Source organism: Balaenoptera ricei, chromosome 15 (genome assembly GCF_028023285.1).
Source record: "Balaenoptera ricei isolate mBalRic1 chromosome 15, mBalRic1.hap2, whole genome shotgun sequence".
Lineage (NCBI taxonomy): Eukaryota > Metazoa > Chordata > Mammalia > Artiodactyla > Balaenopteridae > Balaenoptera > Balaenoptera ricei.
The window spans coordinates 87,981,473-88,004,051 of NC_082653.1; the positions used below are offsets into that span (position 1 = coordinate 87,981,473).

Sequence of the window (22,579 nt, forward strand, 5' to 3'; positions counted from 1 at the left end):
GGCCTGGGAGCCTCTCCCACTGGCCCAGATTAGCCACAGGCCAGGAGAGCGGGGCAGCGAGGGTGCCCTTGGCTGAAGTCCCCCTGGGGACCCACCGGCAGTGGAGGGAGGCTGGACAGTAGCAGAAAAAGGAGCTCCCCACCGCAGGGCCCCCGGTCCTGCTGGCCTCCCCGGCCCATCCCTGGGAGGGTGGGCGCGCTCACTCCGCCACGGTCGGCAGGTAGTGGGACACGTCCACGTGCAGCTCGAGGCTGGTGCTCTCCAGCTCCACCAGGCTGCGTCGCATCTCCAGCTGCTCCTTGAAGCCCCCGATGAGCTGCACCCGGATCTCCTTCATCTGCAGGCGGCTGTCCTCCTCTGTGTCGGGTGGAGGGATGGCGGCTGGGGGCAGGAAGAGAGCCAGCTGCACCGGGAGCAGTGCCACCTAGGCCAGGGTTGAATCCATGCTTGCCTGGCCGCACAGGATCAGGTCCAAGGACAGGCTTTATATACAGTGTATGGATGGGTGGGTAATGGATGGAGGATGGATGGGTGGGTGGGTGGAAGGCTGGATGGGCAGGTGAATGGATGGATGGATGGGTGGATGATGGATGGATGGATGGGTGGATGGGTGGATACTCGGATGGTTCCTTTAGAGGGATTTAGACTCTCTGTTTGCCTGTTTTGCGGTTGGGTTGCATGGATTTGAGTCTCAGGAATCCAAGGAAGAATGGGGCTGGGCTAGCTGTCTCAGCTCTGACCTCACTTCCTCAGGGGAACCCTCCTAGACTCTCAATCTGGGTCCATCTGCCACTTGCTCTGAAAACATCCTACCTTCTCCTTGGCAGTCTTCTGCATATCGATAATTTGGTAACATTTCGTGGTAAATGTTCAACACCTGCCTCTCCTGCTGGAATATAAGTTCCACGGAACTAAACTAGTTTGTCTTTTCGTTTCCCATGATCAGTTCCTACCTAACAGCTATCCAGTGATTAATCGATGGTTTTCCCTGCCTGTCCCAGTAGATATCTCCACTCTGGTCACATGCAGCTGGTTCCCCTGACTTTGAGGGCCGTGGTCAAGGGATTCCTTTTCCCTAAACAAGCCATCTGGGATTGGTTAAATAAATTATGATGCATCCAGATGGCCAAATCATTGCAGTCATTAAAATAAAGCTTTTGGGGAATACATGATATCCTAGGAAATGCTCATAAAGGAATGATCCTGGCAGAGCCATGGACACAAGCTGCCCACTGCTGCCCTAGGTTCGCCATAGCAGGACCCAAGGGAAGCCCCTCATGCCCTCAGGGCTCACCATGAGACCCTCATCCCCTCCATGACGCTGCCCACCTCCTCAGACCACCAAGGCCAGTCCCAATAACTAATAGGCCAGCAGGATGAGAGCCATTATGGCATGCATCCCTGTTGACCCCTGACCCCAAAGAAGCCCAAGCTTCCTGGTCATCACCTAGCTTTATAGATGCTCTACAACAACGCCATCTTCCACCCCCACCAGCCCCTGAAGCCCTCTGCTGGCCCCATGGGACTCAGTGTGCCATCACCAACAACCACTCTTCTTTGAAATTTTCCTTCACCCTCTTGCTCCAGCAGAAACCTGAGCCCCAGATCTACCAAAGAAAAATAGGCACCCATGTGCGCAAGGAGGCTATGGTAACTGGAAAGCCCCAAAGTGCCCATCAGAGGGGACAGGATAAGCAGACTCCAGTATGGACATCCTATGGAACACTCTGCAGCTGTTACAGAGATGAGGGAGCCCCATCTCTGCAGATGGACGGCCTCCAAGACACATCAATGGCTGAGAAAAACAAGTTAAAGAATAACAGCTAAAGTCTCAAGTCATTTATACAAAAACCCAAAGCCACTCCCCCATACACATACACACACACCACATACCTCTCTGGATACATTTATGTCTACAGCACTGCGCAGAAAAAGATCCAAGAAGGAATACTTCAAAGTGATAGCAGTGACCTCAAGGAACTAGAAAAAGAAGAACACACTAAACCCAAAGTTAGCAGAAGGAAGGTGATAACAAAGATGAGAGCAGAAATCCATGAAAACAACAGGAAAGATCAACACAATTAAGATCAACAAAATTAAGGGCTGGTTTTTTGAAAAGATAAACAAAATTGACAAACCTTTAGCTAGACTTACCAAGAAAAAAAAAAAAGAGAGAGAAGATGCAAATAAATAAAATTATAAATGACAGAGGAGACATTACAACTGGTACCACAGAAATACAAAGGCTCATAAGATTGGTATGATCAATTATATGCCAACAAATAGGTTAATCTAGAAGAAGTGGATAAATTACTAGAAACATACAACCTACCAAGCCTTTAACATGAAGAAACAGAAAATCTAAGCAGACCAATAATGAGTAAGGTGATTAAATCAGTAATCGAAACCCTCCCAACAAAGAAAAGCACAGGGGTGAATTCCACCAAACGTTCAAAGAAGAATTAACACCAATCCTCAGACTCTTCCAAAAAATTGAAGAGAAGGGAACACTCCCAAACTCGTTTCATGAGGCCAGCACTACCCTGATACCAAAGCCAGACAAGGACACTATAAGAAAAGAAAACTACAGGTCAATATCCCTGTTGAACATAGATGAAAATATTCTCATTAAAATACTAGCAACCCAAAATCCATGGCACATTGAAAGCTCATACACCATGATCAAGTGGAATTTATCTCTGGGATGCAAAGATGGTTCCACATATGCAAATCAGTAATTATGGTACACCATATTAATATTATGAAAGACAAAAATCATATGATCATTTCAATAATACAGGAAAAGTATTTGACAAAATCCAACATCTTTCATGATAAAAACTGTCAACAAAGTAGGTATAGGACTGCACCTCAACATAATAAAGGCCATCTATGACAAGCCCACAGCTAACATAACATACTGAATGGTGAAAGGTTGAAAGCTTTTTCTCTGAGATCAGGAACAAGACAAGGGTGCCCACTCTCACCACTCATATTTAATATAGTACTAGAAGTCCTAACCAGAGCAATCAGAAAAGAAAAAAAAAGAGTCATCCAAATCAGACAGGAAGAAGTAAAACTGTCTGTTTGCAGATGACATGATTTTATATAGAAAACCCTAGAGACACCACGAAAAAACCATTAGAACTGATCAATGAATTCAGTAAAGTTGCAGGTTACAAAATCAACATACAAAAATAAGTTGCATTTCTATACACTAACAATGAACTATCTGAAAAAGAAATAAAGAAAACAATACCATATACAACTGAATCAAAAATAATAAAACTCTTAAGAATAAATTTAACCGGGGAGGTGAAAGAGCTATACAGTGAAAACTGTAAGGCCCCAATGAGAGAAACTGAAGAAGACACAAATAAATTGGAAGATATCCTTTGTTCATGGATCACAAGAATTAATATAGTTAAAACATCCATACTAATCAAAGCCACCTGTAGATTCAGTGCAATGCCTATCAAAATTCCAATGGCATTTTTCATAGAAGTAGAAAAAAAAATCCCAAAAGACCCCAAGTAGAAAAAGCAATCCTGAGAAAAAACGAACAAAGCACACAGCAACAGACATCCTGATTTCAAACTATCTTATGAAGCTATAGTAATCAAAACAGTATGGGGACTTCCCTGGTGGCACAGTGGTTAAGAATCCATCTGCCAAGGCAGGGGACACGGGTTCGAGCCCTGGTCTGGGAAGATCCCACATGCCACAGAGCAACTAAGCCCGTGCGCCACAACTACTGAGCCTGCGCTCTAGAGCCCGTGAGCCACAACTACTGAGCCCACGTGCCTCAACTACTGAGCCCACGTGCCACAACTACTGAAACCCACGCACCTAGAGCCCATGCTCCACAACAAGAGAAGCCATTGCAACAAGAAGCCCGTGCACTGCAATGAAGAGTAGCCCCTGCTCGCTGCAACTAGAGAAAGCCTGTGTGCAGCAACGAAGACCCAATGCAGCCAAAAATAAATTAATTAAATAAATAAGTTTAAAAAATATACATTAAAAAAAAAAGCTGAACTCATAGAAACAGAGAACAGGTGGGTGATTGCCAGAGGTGGGGGTGGGGAAGATGGGGAGACACTGGTCAAAGGGTACAAAGTTCCAGTTATCAGATGACTAAGTTCTGGGGATCTAATTCCAGCATGGTGACTACTAGTTAACAATATTGTTTACTTGGAAGTTTCTGAGAATAGATCTTAAATGTTCTCACAGCCTCAACAAAATAATAGTAATTGTGTGAAGAGAAGGAAGTGTTACTGACCTTACCGTGGCAATAAATGCGAAATATATGGTAACAAGGCATCATCGTGTACACCTTAAACTCACACACTGTTATGTGTCAATTATATCTCAATAAAGCCGGACGAAAATGATGGCGTGTCTATCTCCAAGCAGCCCTCCCAGGGAGGCTGTGTTTTCTCCTGTCCCCCTCTGACCACTGGGGCTGGAGCTGAAGTAGGCGTTCTCCTGCTCCTTCTGGACATGTATTCCCTCCGAGTGTTTTTCTCCAACTCCTTTGAAGGGCGTGTTATCACCCCATCACCAGTGCCTACTCAATGCCGTGGCCACACTCCCTTCTCCACGGAAAATTTTCTCATCCGTCTCTCTGACTTTCTCCTCACCGCTTCTTGCTCATCACTCCTGATGACAACAAAGTCCTCAGAGACTATCCAGTCGCCACCCAAGGGCCTGCATTCCTTGGCCTCCTCTCCTCCGGAGATCTCACCCTCCACTGACCCGAATCTCCCACCTGTAGGCACAGCTGCAGCCCCCCAGGCTCTGTCAGCCCCGCCAGACCCAGAACTCTCCAGTCCATCCACTTTGCTGTGTTTGAGCTATCGCCCCCGTTGCAAAAACAATGTGCTCTCAATTCTGTTTTTTAGAAAAGTTCTCTAAACTTCCTCTTTCAAGCCTTTAGACAACAACATATAGGAAGCACAGAGGAACATGCTATTGGCAAAACCAGACTGTAAGAAACTCCGCGGGACAAAAGACCCAGTTTCTTCAACAACAATCAAAAGAAAAACCCAAAGAAGTGGAGCAGGAAAGCACATAGAATAAAAGAGACTTAAAAGATTAAGATGTATCAACCAAATTCAAGATGTGGACTTTCTCGGGATCCTAGTTCAAAAACAAAAGAGATTTAGGATGCCGCTGAGATTGTTGGAAAGTTGAACACCTATTGGCTCTCTGGTGATACAAACACATTACTGTTAATATTTTTTAAGGTGTGGAAATGATACTGTAGTTATGTGTTTGTAAAGAGCCTTTATTTTTTAGGGATTATAGGCTGAAATATTTATGAATGAAATGATATGATGACTGAAATTTGCTTCAAGATAATAGGCTGAGGGAAGTGCGTGGGAAGAAAACAGGCCGGGAGAGTGGGTAACGAGGGCTCGCTTTACTGTTCTTTCTCCTTCTGTGAGTACTGGAAAATCGTCATAACAAAAGTGTGAGCACTTTCTACTTTCCTCCTCGACGTGGTGTTCACAGTTGACCACTGTGGTCACTCCTGGCCTCCTCCTCAACTCCTGTCATGGTCTCCAGACAAAACCCCAGCCGTGGAGAATCCCTCACCTGCCCTGTGAGTAGTCTCACTTCCACTTCTCGAATATACAGCTCAAGGGGGCTCCTGGCACATTGCTGTCCTGCTCAAGGTCTCCTTGGCTTCCCGTTACAGTCAGGATAAACCCAGGCCCCTGTTTGACGTCTTCCAGCCTCAGCTCCCACCACGCACCTCTCCTCAGGTGCCAGCCACGTGGGCGGCCCTCTGCCCCCTGAACTCATCAAACCCACTCCCACCCCAGGGCCTTTGCACGTGCAGTTCCTCTGCTGGATGACTCTGAACCAGGTCTGTGTATGGCTCGTTCCCTCCCTGCATCCCCAACACTGATATGCACCTGTTACATAGTAGGTACTCATTAAATGTGTGACATTGCCTGATCCCAACTCCCAACTTTTTTTTTAAAATTTATTTTTGGCTGTGTTGGGTCTTCGTTGCTGCGTACAGGCTTTCTGTAGTTGTGGAGAGTGGGGGCTACTCTTCATTGCAGTGCGCGGGTTTCTCATTGCGGTGGCTTCTCTTGTTGCGGAGCACGGGCTCTAGGTGCGTGGGCTCAGTAGTTGTGGCTCGTGGGCTCTGGAGTGCAGGCTCAGTAGTTGTGATGCATGGGCTTAGTTGCTCTGCGGCATGTGGGATACTCCCGGATCAGGGCTCGAACCCGTGTCCCCTGCATTGGCGGGTGGATTCTTAACCACTGTGCCACCAGGGATGTCCCCCCAACTCCCAATTTTGCTGTGCATGTGTGTACGGATTTATTTAAGAGACTGGAAGGAAATAGCTAAATCTAACAGTGGTATCTGCAAGTTGTGGGATTATGAGTGAGTTCTATTTTCTTCTTACACTTTGCAGCATACTCCAAGATTTGAATGATAAACACATATTACTATAACAATCAGGAAACGTTTTAAATATGATGTATTTACACATCTAATACAGGAACACGTTTTTGTGATAAAAATTCGAATAATACATCAAGACTTGATCATCTACCTGATTGCCCTCCCCCCAACCCCAGTCCCCCACCCACAGGAAACCACTGCTATCATTTTGATATGTGCCCTTCCGGATCTTTTTCTGTGCAGTTTTGTACATATATCTGTATCTAATGAGATATACAGGTTTTCTGGTGGGTCAATTATATCAGGCTATGGCTGTTATTCTTTAACTTGCTTTTCTCATCTAGCAACGGTCTTGGAGGCTGTCCGTCTGCACAGATGGGTCTGCCCCATTCTCTGTAGCACCTGCAGGGTGATCCATAGGAGGCACCCACCAGTTAGCTTGTCCCATCCCCTTTGATGGGCATGTGAGCGCATGCGTCTCCTGGTAGATTTGGGGGAAGTTGCTGGGCACAGAACACATACACTTAAAGTTTGAAAAGATGCAGCTAAAACAGCCTCCAAAGAGAAGTGTTAATTTAGATTCCCAATAATAGTGGTTAAGGCCGCCTTCCAGACTTTATTTTATATTATCCATTTAATACTACTTGACATTTTAATTTTAGCCAGTCCAATAAGTGAAAATTGTTTCAATTTGTATCTCTGTTTCCTAATGCAATTGAGAATCTTTTCCTATGTACATGGCCACTAGAAACTCTCTGAATTGCCTATTCATTTCCTCACCCTCATTTTTTAATTGGGCTGTTGGTTCTTTCTTATTGATTTTCAAAAATCCTTTATTTACTATGCCAAAACTTATCTTAATAAGCCAAAAGAACGTGTGTGTGTGCGTGTGTGTACATACGTTTACTTGACTTCATTACAGGTATTTTTTATGGGCACCTTTTAAACTTACTGATTAATTTTAGGGTAAAACTATGGTGTGCTCTACCCCAAAAGGAGGCCTACATCAAGCCGATTTGGGGAGAAGGGAAGGATGGAGAGAAGCTGCCTAGTGGGTACGGGTTTCGCTTTGGGGTGGAAACGTTTCAGAACGAGACAGAAACAGCGGCTGCCCAACACGGTGGATGTGCTGAATGAAGTGTTTGCTTTAAGATGGTGAATTTTATGTGGTGTGAGTTTTGCCTCAATGCACTTTTTTGGAAGGCCCTAGACGTTAACATTAGGGGAAGCTGGGGACTCTGCAGTATCTTTGCAAATTTTTTGTAAATTTAGAATTATTCCAAAATGAAAAGATTAAAAAAAAACAAACTGATTTGGGAGGGAAAAAAAAATAGGCAGCAAGAAGAAAAGCTGAAGAAAGATAAGAAGGAAGAGATTAGAAGAGAGCAGAGAGACGCCTGCTCCCTGAGGCTGCGGGGGACTTCCCTGGTGGCCAGTGGTTAAGAATCCACCTTCCAATGCAGGGGACTCAGGTTCGATCCCTGGTCGGGGAACTAGGATCCCACATCCCACGGGGCAACTAAACCCGCACGCCATATCTACTGAGCCTGCACTCTACTACTAGAGAGAAGCCTGTGTGCTACAATGAAAGATCCCGCATGCGGCAACTAAGACCCGACGCAGCCAAAAAATAAATAAATAAAAAAAATATTTTTTAAAAAAAGGCCAGGCCGGGCTCGGCAGTCATCCCGTGTGGGGCGCTCAGTGCAGACACCGCTCCAGGAGGGGCAGGAGGACTCAGTGGGCCTCTGGTGTCCCGGACGGCCCAGCAGCAGGAGGCACTGGGTGCGTGTACGGCCCTACCTTGAGCATGTCGGCCTCTGGGATGCTTCTCTTCTCCTTCTCCTGCTTCTCCACCTTGGCCTTGGGGTGCTTGATCTGCCTGCCCAGGTCGGAGATGACGTCCGCGTACTGTGCGATGCGGTAGGACACGTTCAGCAGGTTGCGCTTGACCTGGTGGCGGGACGTGGCCAAGGTCAGGGCCAGCTGGCTGCCCCACGAAGGACACCTGTCACCCAATGGATTTATGCCAGAAAGACGCAAGCACGTTTTGTCAGGAAAATTTAAATCAGTACTATTCTGTCTTAAAAAGGAAGGAGATTCTGACACCTGCTGCAACATGGATGGACATGATGAAAAATGAAATAAGCCAGATGCAGAAGGACAAACACCGTATGATCCACATGTGTGGTCCCTGGAAGAGTCAGGGTCACAGAGACAGAAAGTAGGGGGTAGGGGCCAGGAGTGGGGGAGGGGAGGGAGTCGGTGTTTAATCTGGGCAGAGTCTCAGTTTGGGAAGATGAAAGTTCTGGAGACGGACAGTGGGGATGGTCGCACAACAATGTGAATGTGCTTAATGCCACCGAACTGGGCCGTTTAAAATGGTTCAAGGGGTGAATTTTATGTATATTTTGCCACAAAAAAACCAAAATTCAAACAATCCATGGAGAGGTTTTTGAAAACCCTCCCCTTGGGTAACCACTGCTACCATTTTGGTGTGTGCCCTTCCGAATCTTTCTCTGTGCGGTTTTATACATATACATGTATCTAGAGAGATACACATGGGGAGTTTTGGGGGTGTGGGTTCAGCTTTGGGGGGTTTACGTAAATTATATCAGACTGTAGCTGCTGTTCTTTAACTTGCTTTTCTGGTCCAACGGTGTGTCTTAGAGGCTGTCCGTCTGCACAGATGGGTCTACCCCATTCTCTGTAACAGCTGCAGAGCGGGCCGGAACAGGGACACAGCAGGCACCTGTCCCCTCCTCTTCAACGGGCACTTTGGGGCTTTCCTGTGACACAACTTCCCTGAGCACGTGGGTCTGAGTTTCTCTTTGGTAGATGCGGAAGGTGACATTGCTGGCCGCAGGGCACACGCACTTGAAGTTCCACCAGATGTGCACACTGGCCCTCAGTCTGCACAGACACACTCTCTTTAGCACTCGGGGCTCAGCTCCCTTGCAGGAGTCAGTCCCCCTTGGTGGAAGACCCCTCTAAACTCGGCCTTCTCTGTGGTTCTTCCTTGCGGCGCCCTGTGGCTTTCGTTTAGAGCACTTGCCACAGTTGGAAATGAAACACTCATCTGTGTGGGTTCTTGTCTCATAGCTGCCTTCTCCTCTGCTAAGCTCAGGGTTCGTGTGGGAGCAGAAGCTCTGATGATGTTGGTGCTGATGCCGATGATGGTTTTATGGTGGCGCCTCGCTCAGAGCTGGACACTGGGAAGGGCTCATCCCTCGTCTGTCGACACATGGTAATAATGATAGTAAAATAACACCTATCATATGTTGGCCACTAGTCACTCCTGTGCTAAGTCGCTAATGTGCATTATCTCATTGACTGTCACACAGCCTTAAGAGATGAATCCTTTACACTGAGTACAGCAGTGTAGACAGAACAGCACAGCAGTGTGAGGCATGGACTCCGGAGCCAGTCTCCCTGGGCCCCAACACCAGCTCTGCCCCAGCTGTGGTAGGTTAGAGAAGTTGCTTTATCTCTCTGTGCTTCAGCTGCCCACTCCATAAGATGGGATCATAATAGGACCTACCTCCTAGGGAGCGGGTTGTTGAGAATTAAGTAAATCAGATCACACTGAGAGCTTACAGCGATGCCAGGCACAAAGATAAGTCCCTTCCCTGAACCCTGTGAATGTGGCCTTATTTGGAAAAAAGAGTCTTTGCAGATGTAATTAAGGATTTGAGATGAGATCATCCCGGATTAGGGAGGGCCCTAAAATCAATGCCAACTGCCCTCATAAAAGAGGAGAAGGAGAGAAGCAAAGGGAGGAGGAGAAGGCCCCGTAAAGCCGGAGCAGAGACTGGAGGGATGTGGCCACAAGCCAAGCGCCAGCAGCCATGGGAGCTGGAAGGGACCCTCCCCTAGAGCCTCCGGAGGGAGAGCTGTAGAACTCAGTGAGCAGGCGGGAGAGTAAAACAGAGGGAGCGGGTGAAGGAAGGTGGGAGGGAGCGGCCCACCCTCCTCTTGATGTTCCTGGCTCGGTACGCGTACAGCAGGGTGGTCCGCGACTCCTCGAAGTGCGTGCTGGCTGGGCTGATGTGGGCCATCATCACCCTCCGGCTGTTCCCTCCCAGGGCATCCTGCTCAGGGGAAGGCGCCAGCTGGGGGTGGTGGGAACCGGGGTTGCCAGCTGGGGGTGGTGGGAACCGGGGTTCCCACCTGCCCGGGGGCACCATCCCCCCCCTACCCGTCCCGGGCTCCTCTGGACCAGCCCATCTGGGGTTCCTGCTCCAAACCCTGAGAAGGGCAGCTGAGGCTGGACCAAGGGGTCAGCGCTCAGGGAGGTGACTCTCAGGATGAGATGGACCTGCTGCAGGCCTGCCCCATCTGACTTCCACTCTGATGCAGGTAGATTAGACCAAGAGGCCAAACTTACAGAGCCATTTATTTGTTGCTTTCCTATCTGTTTACCTACACCCTGCCTTGCTGTAGAATAGAGGTGACAGCATTCAGCTCAGTATGAAGAGGAATTTTCTCAGACTGTCTGTGATGAGACAGACAGCCTTAGTGAGGTAGTGAGCTCCCTGTCCCTAGGAGTGTACAAGCATGGGCTGGAACACACTCAGAGGGATGGAGGGGGGATTCGAGCAGTGACTAGAGATGATTTCTCCAGATAAAGCAGAGATTTTCCTGCTTTCAGGGGTTCCTGGAAGGGCCCTTAAGCCCAGGTAAATCCTGAAAGATGCAGTCAGATGCTGCAGCCACACCTGTCTCTGGCCTGGGGCTCATACCTTCAGCAGGTGCGCATGAGTTTGCTGTCCCGGAAGTTCACATATTGCGCCTGGCTGCCGCCCTTCTCGCTGAGTGCGTTGATGCAGTTGCCCAGCGCCAGCAGGGAGCGGTTGATGGGGGCGCCCTCCTTCATCCTCTTGCCTCGGTTCTGGGTCTGAGTGAGAAGAAGCCAGCTGGCGGGAAGGTGGTCCTCCCCCCCAGACCCTGCCATCTCCCCACCCCAGGCCCCGGGGGGAGGGGACTGAGGTCCAGAGGATGCGATAACCCCGCCCCACCCTGGGAGGCTCAGGGTGGTTGCACTGACTACACTCCCACAGCCCAGGGACTGGAGAGAGAAACGACACCAGATTCTGCGGTGGAATACCACACAGCCAGGCAAGGGGGTAAGGTAGAGTGTTTACCAATGTTGAAAAGATGCTCTCTGTGAAATGAGATTAAAAAGGGCTCAGAGGGATGCCTGGGCAGAACAGTCCCCTTTTTATGATAAAAATACGAATGCGTGTGTTTTCGCGAGAAAGCCCCCCCACGCCGAAGCTTTCTCGCCCTCCCAGTCTCAGCCTAGTGGTCCTCCTGCGGGAGTGCCCACCCCCCTCACTCCACGGGGGGACCACGCCACCCTGTATGTTTCCTTCAAATTGCTTGGCTCTCTCGGCAATTATCTCGCTCTTTTATGCGTTTGTTATTTCCCTAACTGCTCCCCACAGAACATGAGTTCCATGATGGAGCTGTCACCTTGGTTGGCCATCTGTCCCCAGAGCCTGGACACCGGCAGGCGTCTGGCCCACAGTGCGGCTGGATGTCTGAGCACTGAACAAATGTATAAAGATGCCTGAAGGGGCCTTAGGAGGACACACGCCAAACTGCCACCGGGATGATTGCCTCTCAGTGCAGCCATTGTGGGGACTTTAATTTTCTTCCTTTGGCTTAACCATATTTTCCATATTTTCTGCACTGATTTGGTTACATTTGAAATCAGAAAGGAAAATAACGTTTTCTCTTTAAGGGACATGGGTTTTAGAGCCAGTTTGGAGCACGGCTTGAGAACGGCTTAAATGACATCTCAGACAAGTCTCCCAGCCTGTCTCAGTCTCCTTATTTGTCAAAAGAGGCAGTTGCTCTGGTCATGGTGAGGATTTGACAGGCAAGGCCAGCTTAGAGATGGGCCCACGGAAGCGAGCAGTAAACATGAGCTGCTACTTTCACTGAGTGGGAGCTGCCAGCATGACCCAGGCCACGGCAGCTGCTCACGTGTCACGTGTCTGTGCCACAGAATTTGGGGTTTTGCTCAGAGGCCTTGTGCCCTGGAACAAACTCTTTTGTGAGTGATTTTCTATGAAGAAATGACAGACTGTGATAGGCAACCAGGCCTGAAGACAGTCCCTAGGCCACCTGAGTATACAGCCCAGAGAGGGACAGGGGCCTGACCAAAGGCACACAGCTATTTGCAGCAGAGGGAGAACAAGAACCTAGGGCCTGAACCCCTGTCCAACGGCCTCTCCAAGAGCTAAGATCTGAGGAGGCTGGTCTCCACCTTGCCCCCTGAGCACATGGCCAAGTCCAGCTGGCACGGGCAGACTCCCAGGGTTCCATCACACTCGGCTTGGTCTACATGAAACTGTCTGTGCCCACATCTGTCTGTGTATGAACCACGTCTTTTATTTTCTGTACCCTAATGTTTTGTCATCTTGGGGCCCTGCTGCCCCTCCCAGGGTTGCCAGTTCCTTCTGATAACAAACAAGTCACCCGTGAGCACACCTTTCAAAAGCAAACCAGCCAACCCAGAGCCCTCACCCCACCCCCTCCTCCTTGGGGCTCCCACACTCTGGGCCACTGTCTACCTGCCCTCATCACCCAGGGCAGGTACCAGACAACCAAAGACATCCTCTGTGCCCCAGAGCCCGCTGGAATTATTCAAACTGGCCAGTGCTCAGCCTGCCTTCCCATGGAAGTCACGAGAGAGGCTCTGGCCCATGTTTTCCCCTTGTTCCCTCTGCCTCCAGACCAACCCTGGTGCTTCCCCGTGTGGCCCGGCCCGGCTTCTCCTGCCCCCTCCTCTTGGGAGCTGTGAGTAGCAAACCATTTCTTCAATGGCAGTCATCTCCTGATCTGCTGGCCTTACTGTACCTCAAATTTCATACCACGTTAATACAATACATTGAACCTGTCGGCCTCTGGGCCAGCTGGCCAGGCTCTGCTCCTTTCAGCAGCCCAGGCACCAAGGGCAGGGCCAGGTGCAGGGCAGGTGAACGAATGAATGACTGAATGAAGCAATGCAATGACTGACAAACCCCAAGGACTCAGAGCATAGCCTGCAAACTGGAGGACAAATATCATCAGTGAAAGGCACGGATTTGGGCCAGATCCCTCCAGGTCCAAAGGCTGGATCCACCTGATACCTTTGTGCAGGCGAAGTCACACCACCCCGAGTCTCAGCCGTGCATTTGTAAGCCAGGCATGAGGCCGCCTACCCTACGGGCGTCGGGGGATTAGGTGGGTGATGAACGCTAAGTGCCTGGTGCATTAGGGGGACGTGAGAACGTCCCTTGTTGATAATATTACTGTTGTTCTGACCTGGCCTCCATCAGGCACCTTCTCTGTTCCTGGCGCTGGGCTGGGTCCTGTCCTCAAAGACTGCTCCGGCCCCTGGGGCAACGGTGCGCACAACCCTCCCTCCCAGCAACAGGTGCCAAGAAGGACAGCGAGCCAGGGGCGCGGGCGCAGCAGGCAGGTCCTCGGAGGGCATCCCGACAGCCACCCCGCACACGCTGCTCCCTCCACCCACCGAACTCCTGATGACCTTTCAGGCTCAGCCCCGAGGCCCCACCCTCCTCTGGGCTCCACAGCCTCTGTGTGACCCCGAATCTCAAGGCGCAGGCCTCCCCGTGCTGTAATTACCAGCTACACATCTGTCTCCCGCCCGCCCCCAGAGGCTCAGAGCTCCCCGCGGGCGAGGGTCTGGGGGTTGCTCATCTTCACGTCTCTGGTGCCCGGGAGAGCCTGCCACACAGGAAGCCCTCCATAAATACTGGCCCCGCGGGAGTGACCCCCAATACCTGCTGAGAATTCATTCACTCAGCAAACGTGTAGCGGGCACCTCCCCTCGACCGGGTGCTGTCCTAGGTGCTGGAGACAGTGTGCAACAAGGACGGACAGGGTCCTGCTCCCAGACTAAAGGGCAGATGGACACAAGGCGAGTAACGGAGATGAAGAGGACAGGAACCTGAGGCGCCAGCCCCGAGCCCCCCAGGTCCACCATGGAGAACCTCCCAACGTGCACCTCCTCTGCCATGTCTGTGCCGTGGCTGCGCCGGTGCACGGTGACCTGCAGCACGGCGTGGGAGCGGGACGACATCTTGCTGGTGGCGGTGGACTCCTGTGTGCGCTGCCCGTTGCCTTTGGTGAGGAGCTGCGTGGTCTGAGGACAGAGGCAGAAGCGGGCAGACGGTCAAGGGCCCCTGAGTGGCCACACGCTCCCTGCAGAACAAGAGAAGGAGATGTGCCCTCCCGAGCTCCTTCGGGCAGCTCTTCCCCGGCTGGGATGCTGATGGCAGAACCGCATCCAGTGGAAGCAATTTCTGGTTTGTGGCATGAAGAGATTAATTAATCGAGTCAACTAATCCAGCAGGAATGGCAGATTGCTGACACTTGTTTCACCATTTCTGCCTCCTCTACCCATGGCAGACATCACCAATGGATTACCCATCTCTCCCCCACCGAGCCCTTTTCCATATGGAACTCCAGGCAGTTGTACAGATTTGCTGGAGTTGGCGAGTGGCCTGAAACCCACTTGTGCGCAAGCAGCTGTGGAAATCAAGCCAGTGAGCCTCTGCTGGGCACCTACTGTGTGCCAGGCCTGCTAGGACCACAGAGCATTGTGGAGAGAGACTCATATGGTTGTTGTTATTAAAGAATAGGCAAGAAGTCTCCCCTCCTGCACCTGGAACCCATGAGGGACGGTGCTAAGGGCAGGTGGCCTCATGCCTACGCCAGCATGGCTAGAGCACACGGTCATCCAGGGCCTGGGGGCCGAGAAGTCCATGCTGTTCAGAGGCAATCAGGAACCTTTGAAATGTTCTGAGCAGACGGGAGGCCCACCCCAAGGGCTGCACAGAGAGAGACTGGAGGGAGAGAGAAAGACAGAGGGCTGTAGAAATGTTTACAGCTCGCCCTCGTTATGGGAGCCATACTTAGGATCAAGATGGCAAACAGATTTCAGACCTGAAGTCGACTCTGACTGCGACTGCCTGGAGTGCTGCAAAAAATGAATCCCCACCTGCATCTGGACGCAGAGGGAAGAGTGCGTGATCCATTGGTGATGTCTGCCCTGAGCACAGGTGAGGAGAGCGGGGACGTGGTGCAGAAGTTTGCTGTTCCCTTAGCTCGAAAGCAGCTTTGGAGCTGTGTGTCTGGCTCTGCTCTGTGAGCGCTGGTGAGCGTGGCTGGCGTGGAGGAGCCACATGTCCCTCCGTGGGCCCCCGTGACCCTGAGCTCCTGGGTGTTTGAGGCGGAGACCTCCGCGATGCCTGCGATCTGGATGCTGCCCCTAGAATCTTCCCGCAGGTCCAGAAACCCCGAGGACGGGTTCAGGAGGTCCCAGATCACTTCGTTATAAATCTGGGATGAGACAGAAACGCTGGAAGCAGTAGGTCTGATGCAAAAGAAGCACAGGGGCTTACCTATCACTGGGGCTTTGCATCTCCAGAGAAGTCTGGGATGCCCTGAGGTTTCCCACAGGCTGGGGGGCCCTTGGGGTAACACGTGGGGTTTCGCACTCATGATCAGGCCCGTTTTGCAGACAGGACAGCCGAGGGGGTGGGCGGCTCACCTCGAGGCAAGACATGGACACGCTGCAGTCCGTGCTCTCACGGGTCTCCTCGACGGCCTGGAAGAGGTCAGTGAGCATCTGCAGGTAGATGCCGGGCCCCGCGTCCATGCGCAGCATCGTGTGGGTCTTGCTGGCACCTGCGGGAGGCATGGGATGCCCACCAAGGCAGGGCTCCTGATCTGGGCTCGGGCCCCCCCGGAGCCTGGTCACACCTGCCGCCTGTACTGTGCAAACCGCCCTGGCTGCTCTGACATGCTCAGTTTCCATTTTGGAAACAAGAACGAAAAAAACCATGTCTGAACAGCCTGATGGCTACTCTGGGGAAGAAAACCTGGGCAGCGAAAGCGGGAGGATACAAAGCGAAGATGCAGACAGTATCAGAGGAGGGAGGCCCAAGAGATGTCTGTACTTCTCTCCATATTCGCTTTAAGGTGTTTGTGTTGTTCTCATAATAGGAGAATTAACGTATGTGTTAAACTTTCTAAGCGGTCCCTCTTCATGGGATCCTCACCTCCTCCTTACCTGTTCGCCCTGTACGAAGGACCAGATGGCCCTCTTCCTTTGCTAGAGCATAGCACATAGCAGGTGCTCCCTAATGTTTGTTGAATGAAAGAATGAATGAATGAATGCCATAAACAAGCTGTGACTTCGGACCAGGTTTCTCAGGGCCTCAGTTTCCCCACCTGCATAGGGAGGGGATTAAGGCCCGTCCAGCTCTGACCCTCTGTGATTCTAGTTTTCAGGCGGAGAGGTAGCTTAGCTTCGCGAGTGTTTGCCGACCCCAACTTGTAACTACAGAGGAGAAATCTGTGGTTCTCATGGGCAGAAAAGTGTAGGCTTGGGTTGAGTTCCACACTCACTCCTACCAGCTGTGTAACCTTGGGGAAGTCCCTTTACCCCTCTGAGGCTCAGTTTTCTCATCTGTGACAGGGGGATCGTTCTACCTGCCTTTCAGGGCTGTTGAAAGAACCAAAGGAGCCAACGGATGCAGAGGGACCAGCGCAAGGCCAGCACATACGAGGTGCTTTGTGCTGTTAGGAAGAACTCCGCTGCCACCAACCTCATTCCCTCCGGGGGACACTGGCCTTTGGCAGCACCTGAGGGGCCATGGGCAAACACCGTCGCGTTGTATCCAGAAATGACGCCTTCCACTAAGTGCTGGGGGGTGGCAAGTACACATCTTGCTGCGGACAGACGGAAGGAAGACAGGCAAATGCACACTCCGACCAGAGTCGGGCACCTGGCTGTCTGGAGAGGACAGGTGTGTGATGCCTGCAAACGCCCTGCTCCCCCTGGACACGGACAGGGACCTCCACAGTGGCAGCCAGCCCAGCCACGGCACGAGCCCCACCCCAGTCCTGCAGCCGCCTGAACCACGCCGAGCCCCACGGTGAGACCACGGTGAGGGAGGATCGCACGAGAATGTAAGTGATAACTCCCACCATGAGGCCTGACAAGTTTGGTACCAAACAGGTATGAGTCCTTTCCAGGGCTTCTGCACGAATTGAGAGAATCAAAAAGAATGCAAAGGACTGGAAAGTAGTGACAGGGTTGGGAAATCTGGGAAGGGCATTGTGACGCCTCTTATGGGACAAAACTAGGACCAGGGAGTGAAAGTTTCGGGCTGGTGGAATTTAATTTAGGGCAGCAGTACGTAGCGGTAGGAGTGTGTGGGTAGTGAGCTCCCTGTCCACAGGGGTATTCAAGGAAGGACACCTCCAGGGCTGGTGTCTGAGGGCGTGGATGTTTGGCTGGACTGGATAGAAAGGACGGTCCCCCTTCCTCTACCTTCCCTGAACCCCCTCTGGGCCTGCTCTTCATCTCACTTAACTGTCCCAACAGCCCTGGCTGGTGACACGAGTCAGAAGCATCTGAGCCCTGGTTGGACAGACTCCAAAGCTGGTGCTGCTTTCCTCCAGCCTTGGACTTACACTGTCTGGGACCTTGTCCTGGTTCTGCAGCTCTCTAGCTGTGTGACCTCAGGCCAGTTGCTGACCTCCTTAAGCCAACACCTCACCTGTAAAGTGGGGATAATATCACCGTGTATTTTACAGAGTTGCTGTGACGCTTGGAAGACAAGGCGTGTCAAGCACTTAAGCACAGCACTTGGCATGCAGTAGCTGCTCAATAACTGACGATGACCTGGTCCTTCTACTTCCGACGGCATTAAGATCTCGGCAATAGAAGAAACCTGTCTGCCCAGAGAGCTCGGCCTGTTTCCCTGGCTGGGGTGTGAGCCCCTGTGGGCAGGCAGTGTGTTCTAGCCCCGTGGCGGACAGCACACGGCTTTGCTGGATGGATGGGTGGGTGGACAGACAGGGACACACGGAGGAATAAATGAGAATGCGTGCAAAGCCTGGGCACCTGGCGGCCCCCGGCACCCATGGAAGGGGCCTGCTACTTGTCCCTGCAGTGACCCAGAGCACCAACTTCCTCGTGCATCGGGGAGACCCCATGAGACATCACGGATGAGCTCGCCTGGCCGCCAAGTCCTCCCACATGAGGACACCCTTGGCGGGCCTGGCCCAGCGGGGCCGTGGGGTGGTGGGTAGGGCCGGGCACCTGGGAGGTGTGCTGGTCGAACACAATGTCGAAGATGAAGGTCTTCTCCCGGGACCGGTGTGTGTGCAGTGTGTCCTCAGGGTCCTCGCCGGGGTCCATGAGCGCCACCATCTAGGAGCAGTGAGAGGCAGGGGCCGGAGGAGGGGCCGCTCACAGAATCAGGGCGGAGGGAGGACCCCAGGCCTGGCCTCTACCCTCAGTGGCATCCAGGGGCTCGGCCCGGATCCGGGAAGGGCTGCAGGCCTCTGCGCTCACCCCCAGACAGCCTCCCCACTTCCATCCGAGGGTGCAGCATCTCCTGGCTGCTGCACCCCGAAGCCATGACTGTGAGCCCCCAGGCCTGCTGGGCTCTGCTCCCAGTCCTAACAGACCAGCGCCCAACCAATGCCGAATCCCTCGGGCCCCGCCTGGACGGCAGCGCAGACGCCCATGAGCAGCCGGCCTGGGCGCTGAGGGCTCGGCGAAGAGCCTCGCCAGTCACAGCGCCCTGAGCAGCACCTGCAGGTGGGCAAGGGGCTTTGCGGATAGTAAAGCACCTAGCCAGAGGCCTTGCTACCGCGATGTCTGCACGCAGCCCTAGGGATATGCCTTCCCCACCCGACGACCTCTTGCTCAGGGGGCCGCGCCACCCAAAGGAAAGGGGAGAACGGAGGAGGGGGGCCGCAGGTGCCTGGAGGGGGCAGGACCCATCCAGCTCTGCAGCTCCGTGCTGTCTCTCTGAGCACCTTGGGTCTCTCCTTTCTCACATAAATATGCAATTATACAGTAAGGTGTACGAACGCCTCTGGGGACCGGGACGTTCAGAAGAGCCTTTCCCAGGGGGCAGGGACAGGGCAGCTGGAGACCAGTCGAGCTGTTTACTCTGGTGCGGGGCCTGGGGTGCACCAGGCAGTCTTAGGGGCAGGACTGGGCCGAGCAAGAGCCCCACCACCTGGCCACCCGCCCATTTCACCCAGGGCTGCCAGAGCTCCCTGGGAGGAGGTCAGCCCCCCCCACACGATGGGCGACGTGCCAAGATTTGGGGACTGATGAGATGACTCTGAGAGCCGCTATGGATTCCAGCAAATTATTTGCCTTAACAGTTATTCCAGGGGCACTGCCTGCTTTCTCTAACTTGTGTCGTTTTAATGAGTGAGGTGCACACAGTTTCAAGACTTGTCAGCCTGTGGGACAACAGCTCCTGCCCCGCCCCTGCTGCCCCGACTCTTGTGGCTGACATTCGGGCTGTCACCGCCCTGTCTGTACAGAACACGGGCCCCTACGTCCCGCCTCCCAGTGCAGTCATGTCATAAATTTAGTTAGAGCCACGCCGTCTCCATGTTAAGACTATCTATGTAAACGCTCTTCAAAGCTCAGCCAAATCCCTTCCTGCAAAACTTTGTTCCCCTCAATATAACAACCGTCCTAACGGGTTTTACTCGCTTAGGTCGCCATGAACTCAGCACTAATCCACACCAGCCTCCTTGCCCAGCCCCCTCGGCACGTTTACACGCCCCAGACGTCCTGTGCACTCATCTCCCTGCAGTGTCACCCCCGAGCTCCTCCCCTGGCGCCCCCATCCCCCGACCCGGGGTCCTTTGCCCTGGAGTGCAAACGCACATCCCGGGAACATCCTGGGTAAAGCTGCCTCTCTAGTGACAAATGGGGAAATGCAATTCAATTTTCTTTTACCCCAAATTTGTCATTTATGCTGGCAAGTGACGACCACGGGCACCGACACTTCTGCGCTGACAGCTCAGCTTCTGAGCCGGTTCCCAAGGAGCAGGAATCCTTGGCGACGTGGCGGCGTGCCGTCGCGGTCCTGCGGGGCCCTCTCCCAGCTGCACACCTAGCCCCCACCTGCTGAAGCGCCGCCCGCCCCTCCCGCCCTGTCGCGGCTCACGCTCCCCACCCGGCCCCGCCCGCGCCCGCTCCCGCTCCCGCCCCCGCACGAGGGCCCGGGGCGGCCTCCGGACCGCCCCTCCCTAGAGACCGCCGACCTCCCCCCCCACCCCCCGCCTCCAGGCCGCTCAAACGTGTCGTCAGTGACCGCCTCTGTCCGCTCCATTCTTCTCCGTGCACCCAGCTCCCCGACATTATACTTTCTCTCTTGCTCGACGCCCACACTCCACCCCACCCACACCAGGAAGGGAGCTGGGGCCGTGGGGGGCACGCCCTTGAGTCCCCCCTCCCCCCGGCTCCACCCCAGTGTCTGGAACGTGCCGGCCACTGTGAGCACTGATGATAAGTTTTCCGCAAGGGAGGGAGGCGATCACACGCGGGCGAGCTCCGCGACCGGTGACACAGCCCCACCCGGTCCCCGCCTTGTGGGCGATGACGGAGACCCCTTCCTCGCGTTCTGCGTCGCTGAGCGGGCGGGTCCGAAGCGCCACCTGCTGGCGGGACACCGCGGCAGCTGCCTCCCAGTCCTCCCAGGGCACGGAGACCCCCGCCCAACCTCCCGCTCACCTCCCAGGAGCCTCCCACTCCTGGTGAAGCAGTTAAGGCCGCTGAACCCCCAGGCCCCACCGGGTGCTGACTTCCAGTTCACAGCTCACGACGGTGCTGAGAGGAGCTCTGTGATCAGGTCACCCTCCTTAGTCTGAACTGGGGAGACTGAGGCACAGAGAGGTGAAGTAACTTGCCCAAGGTCACACAGCGGCTAAGGAGTCCTACCACCTCACCCCGGCTTCTTTACCCCACCACCCGAGGGACCCAAACCTTCACGCAGGCTGTGAGCACTTTCAGAGCAAAAGTTGGTTTTCTAAGTAGAAAATCTCTGGGCTCTGCTTCCCATCATTCTCTGCCCCACCTCCAGCCCAGTTCTAAGGGAGTCCCACAGGAGGCCCTCAGGGATCGCGCCGACCCGGGCCTCGAATCCTCCTTAGTCTCTATGAGCTGTGAGCCGCCAGCAAGCCAGCACAATGCTTTTGGGCCTCTGCTTTCTCGTCTGCAAGATGGGAAAGTTCCTCCTGGTAGAAACGGTAGCTTATAGTTCTCCCTGAACGGGGACGGGGACACGACAGGGTCTCTCTGTAACCAGCCTACAGGTCAGGGGCAAGTCCCTGGCCTCTGCTTACCCCAGTCTAATGGGCTGAGCTTCCACGTCACCCAGGAGACAGGCCTCGGGGGGCCTGATGGGGCCGGGGTAGGGGGTGTCTACACCACTTCATCTGGGGGTTGTGGCCCAGGCCCTGAGCTCCCTGGGAGTGAGATTCAGAGGGCAGGGGTGAAGGAACATCTGGAGGTGGGGAGCAGGGGGTCGCCAGGTCCCCTGAGGGAAGGCTAAGCAGAGCAGGGGCAGAGCCCTGGACGGGGACCCCGGCTGATGACAGAGACCTGACCTGTGACAAGCAGGCACCGGGGGCAGCAGGTCAGGCAGCCCAGAGACACGCAGCCCGAGCGCTGGCCAGGCACGCGGAGGAGGACCCTCCCCGTGAGCGGCTGGTCCTTGGGCTCCACCTCCCTCATGGCTGGGCTGCCCGGGGCCGGGGAGGGGCCGGCAGTGGGGCGGGAGGGCTGGCTGGCTGGAGACGTGAGCTTCTTGCTCCCTGCTATACTGGCAAGAGAGACCTGTCTGCCTGTCAGCCCCACCCTGCCCCGCTGACATCAGCAGGGCCCCAGGAGCCCAGCTGGTCCTTAAGTGTCTCAGCAACTCAGGGACTGCCCACGTGGTTCGGGTGGGCCCCCTCGCCTAACGCCATGGCAACCCCAGGGTTCCTACATGCCTCACCTGGCCTGCAGGTGCACCTGCCTGAGATCTGCACCCACCAGGCTTGGCCCTGGAGGCTTGTCCCCACCAAAGGGGGACACAGGCCACCAGCTAACATTTGATGAAATAATCCCCTAGGAATACTCCTCCCCAAAGACACATTTCTAAAGCAAACTTGAAATGACCCGCGGGTTTTCTTGACTTCTAGGACATGGTTTTTAAACCCCTTACCCACGCTGCCAGTCTGCACCACAACCCAGGGCCCGACTCCCATTAACCATCAGGCGTATTTACTGCTTAAATGCTGCGCTCAACTTTTCCATCGCAGTCTCCAG

At 53.4% G+C, this 22,579-nt stretch overlaps 1 protein-coding gene across 1 annotated transcript; it reads right to left on the reverse strand.

Annotated features, from left to right (window-relative positions):
• Nucleotides 1-288: 288 nt before the first annotated feature.
• On the reverse strand, nucleotides 289-20,016 carry LOC132348654 (kinesin-like protein KIF19). The gene is given in 11 exon segments (XM_059896398.1): nucleotides 289-381; nucleotides 8,227-8,376; nucleotides 10,392-10,514; nucleotides 10,767-10,771; nucleotides 11,173-11,320; nucleotides 14,387-14,581; nucleotides 15,649-15,780; nucleotides 15,992-16,128; nucleotides 17,089-17,163; nucleotides 17,166-17,175; nucleotides 18,554-20,016. Coding segments are annotated over 11 exon segments (1,134 nt in total). The 5' UTR covers nucleotides 18,665-20,016; the 3' UTR covers nucleotides 289-333.
• Between the last annotated feature and the right edge of the window lie 2,563 nt (nucleotides 20,017-22,579).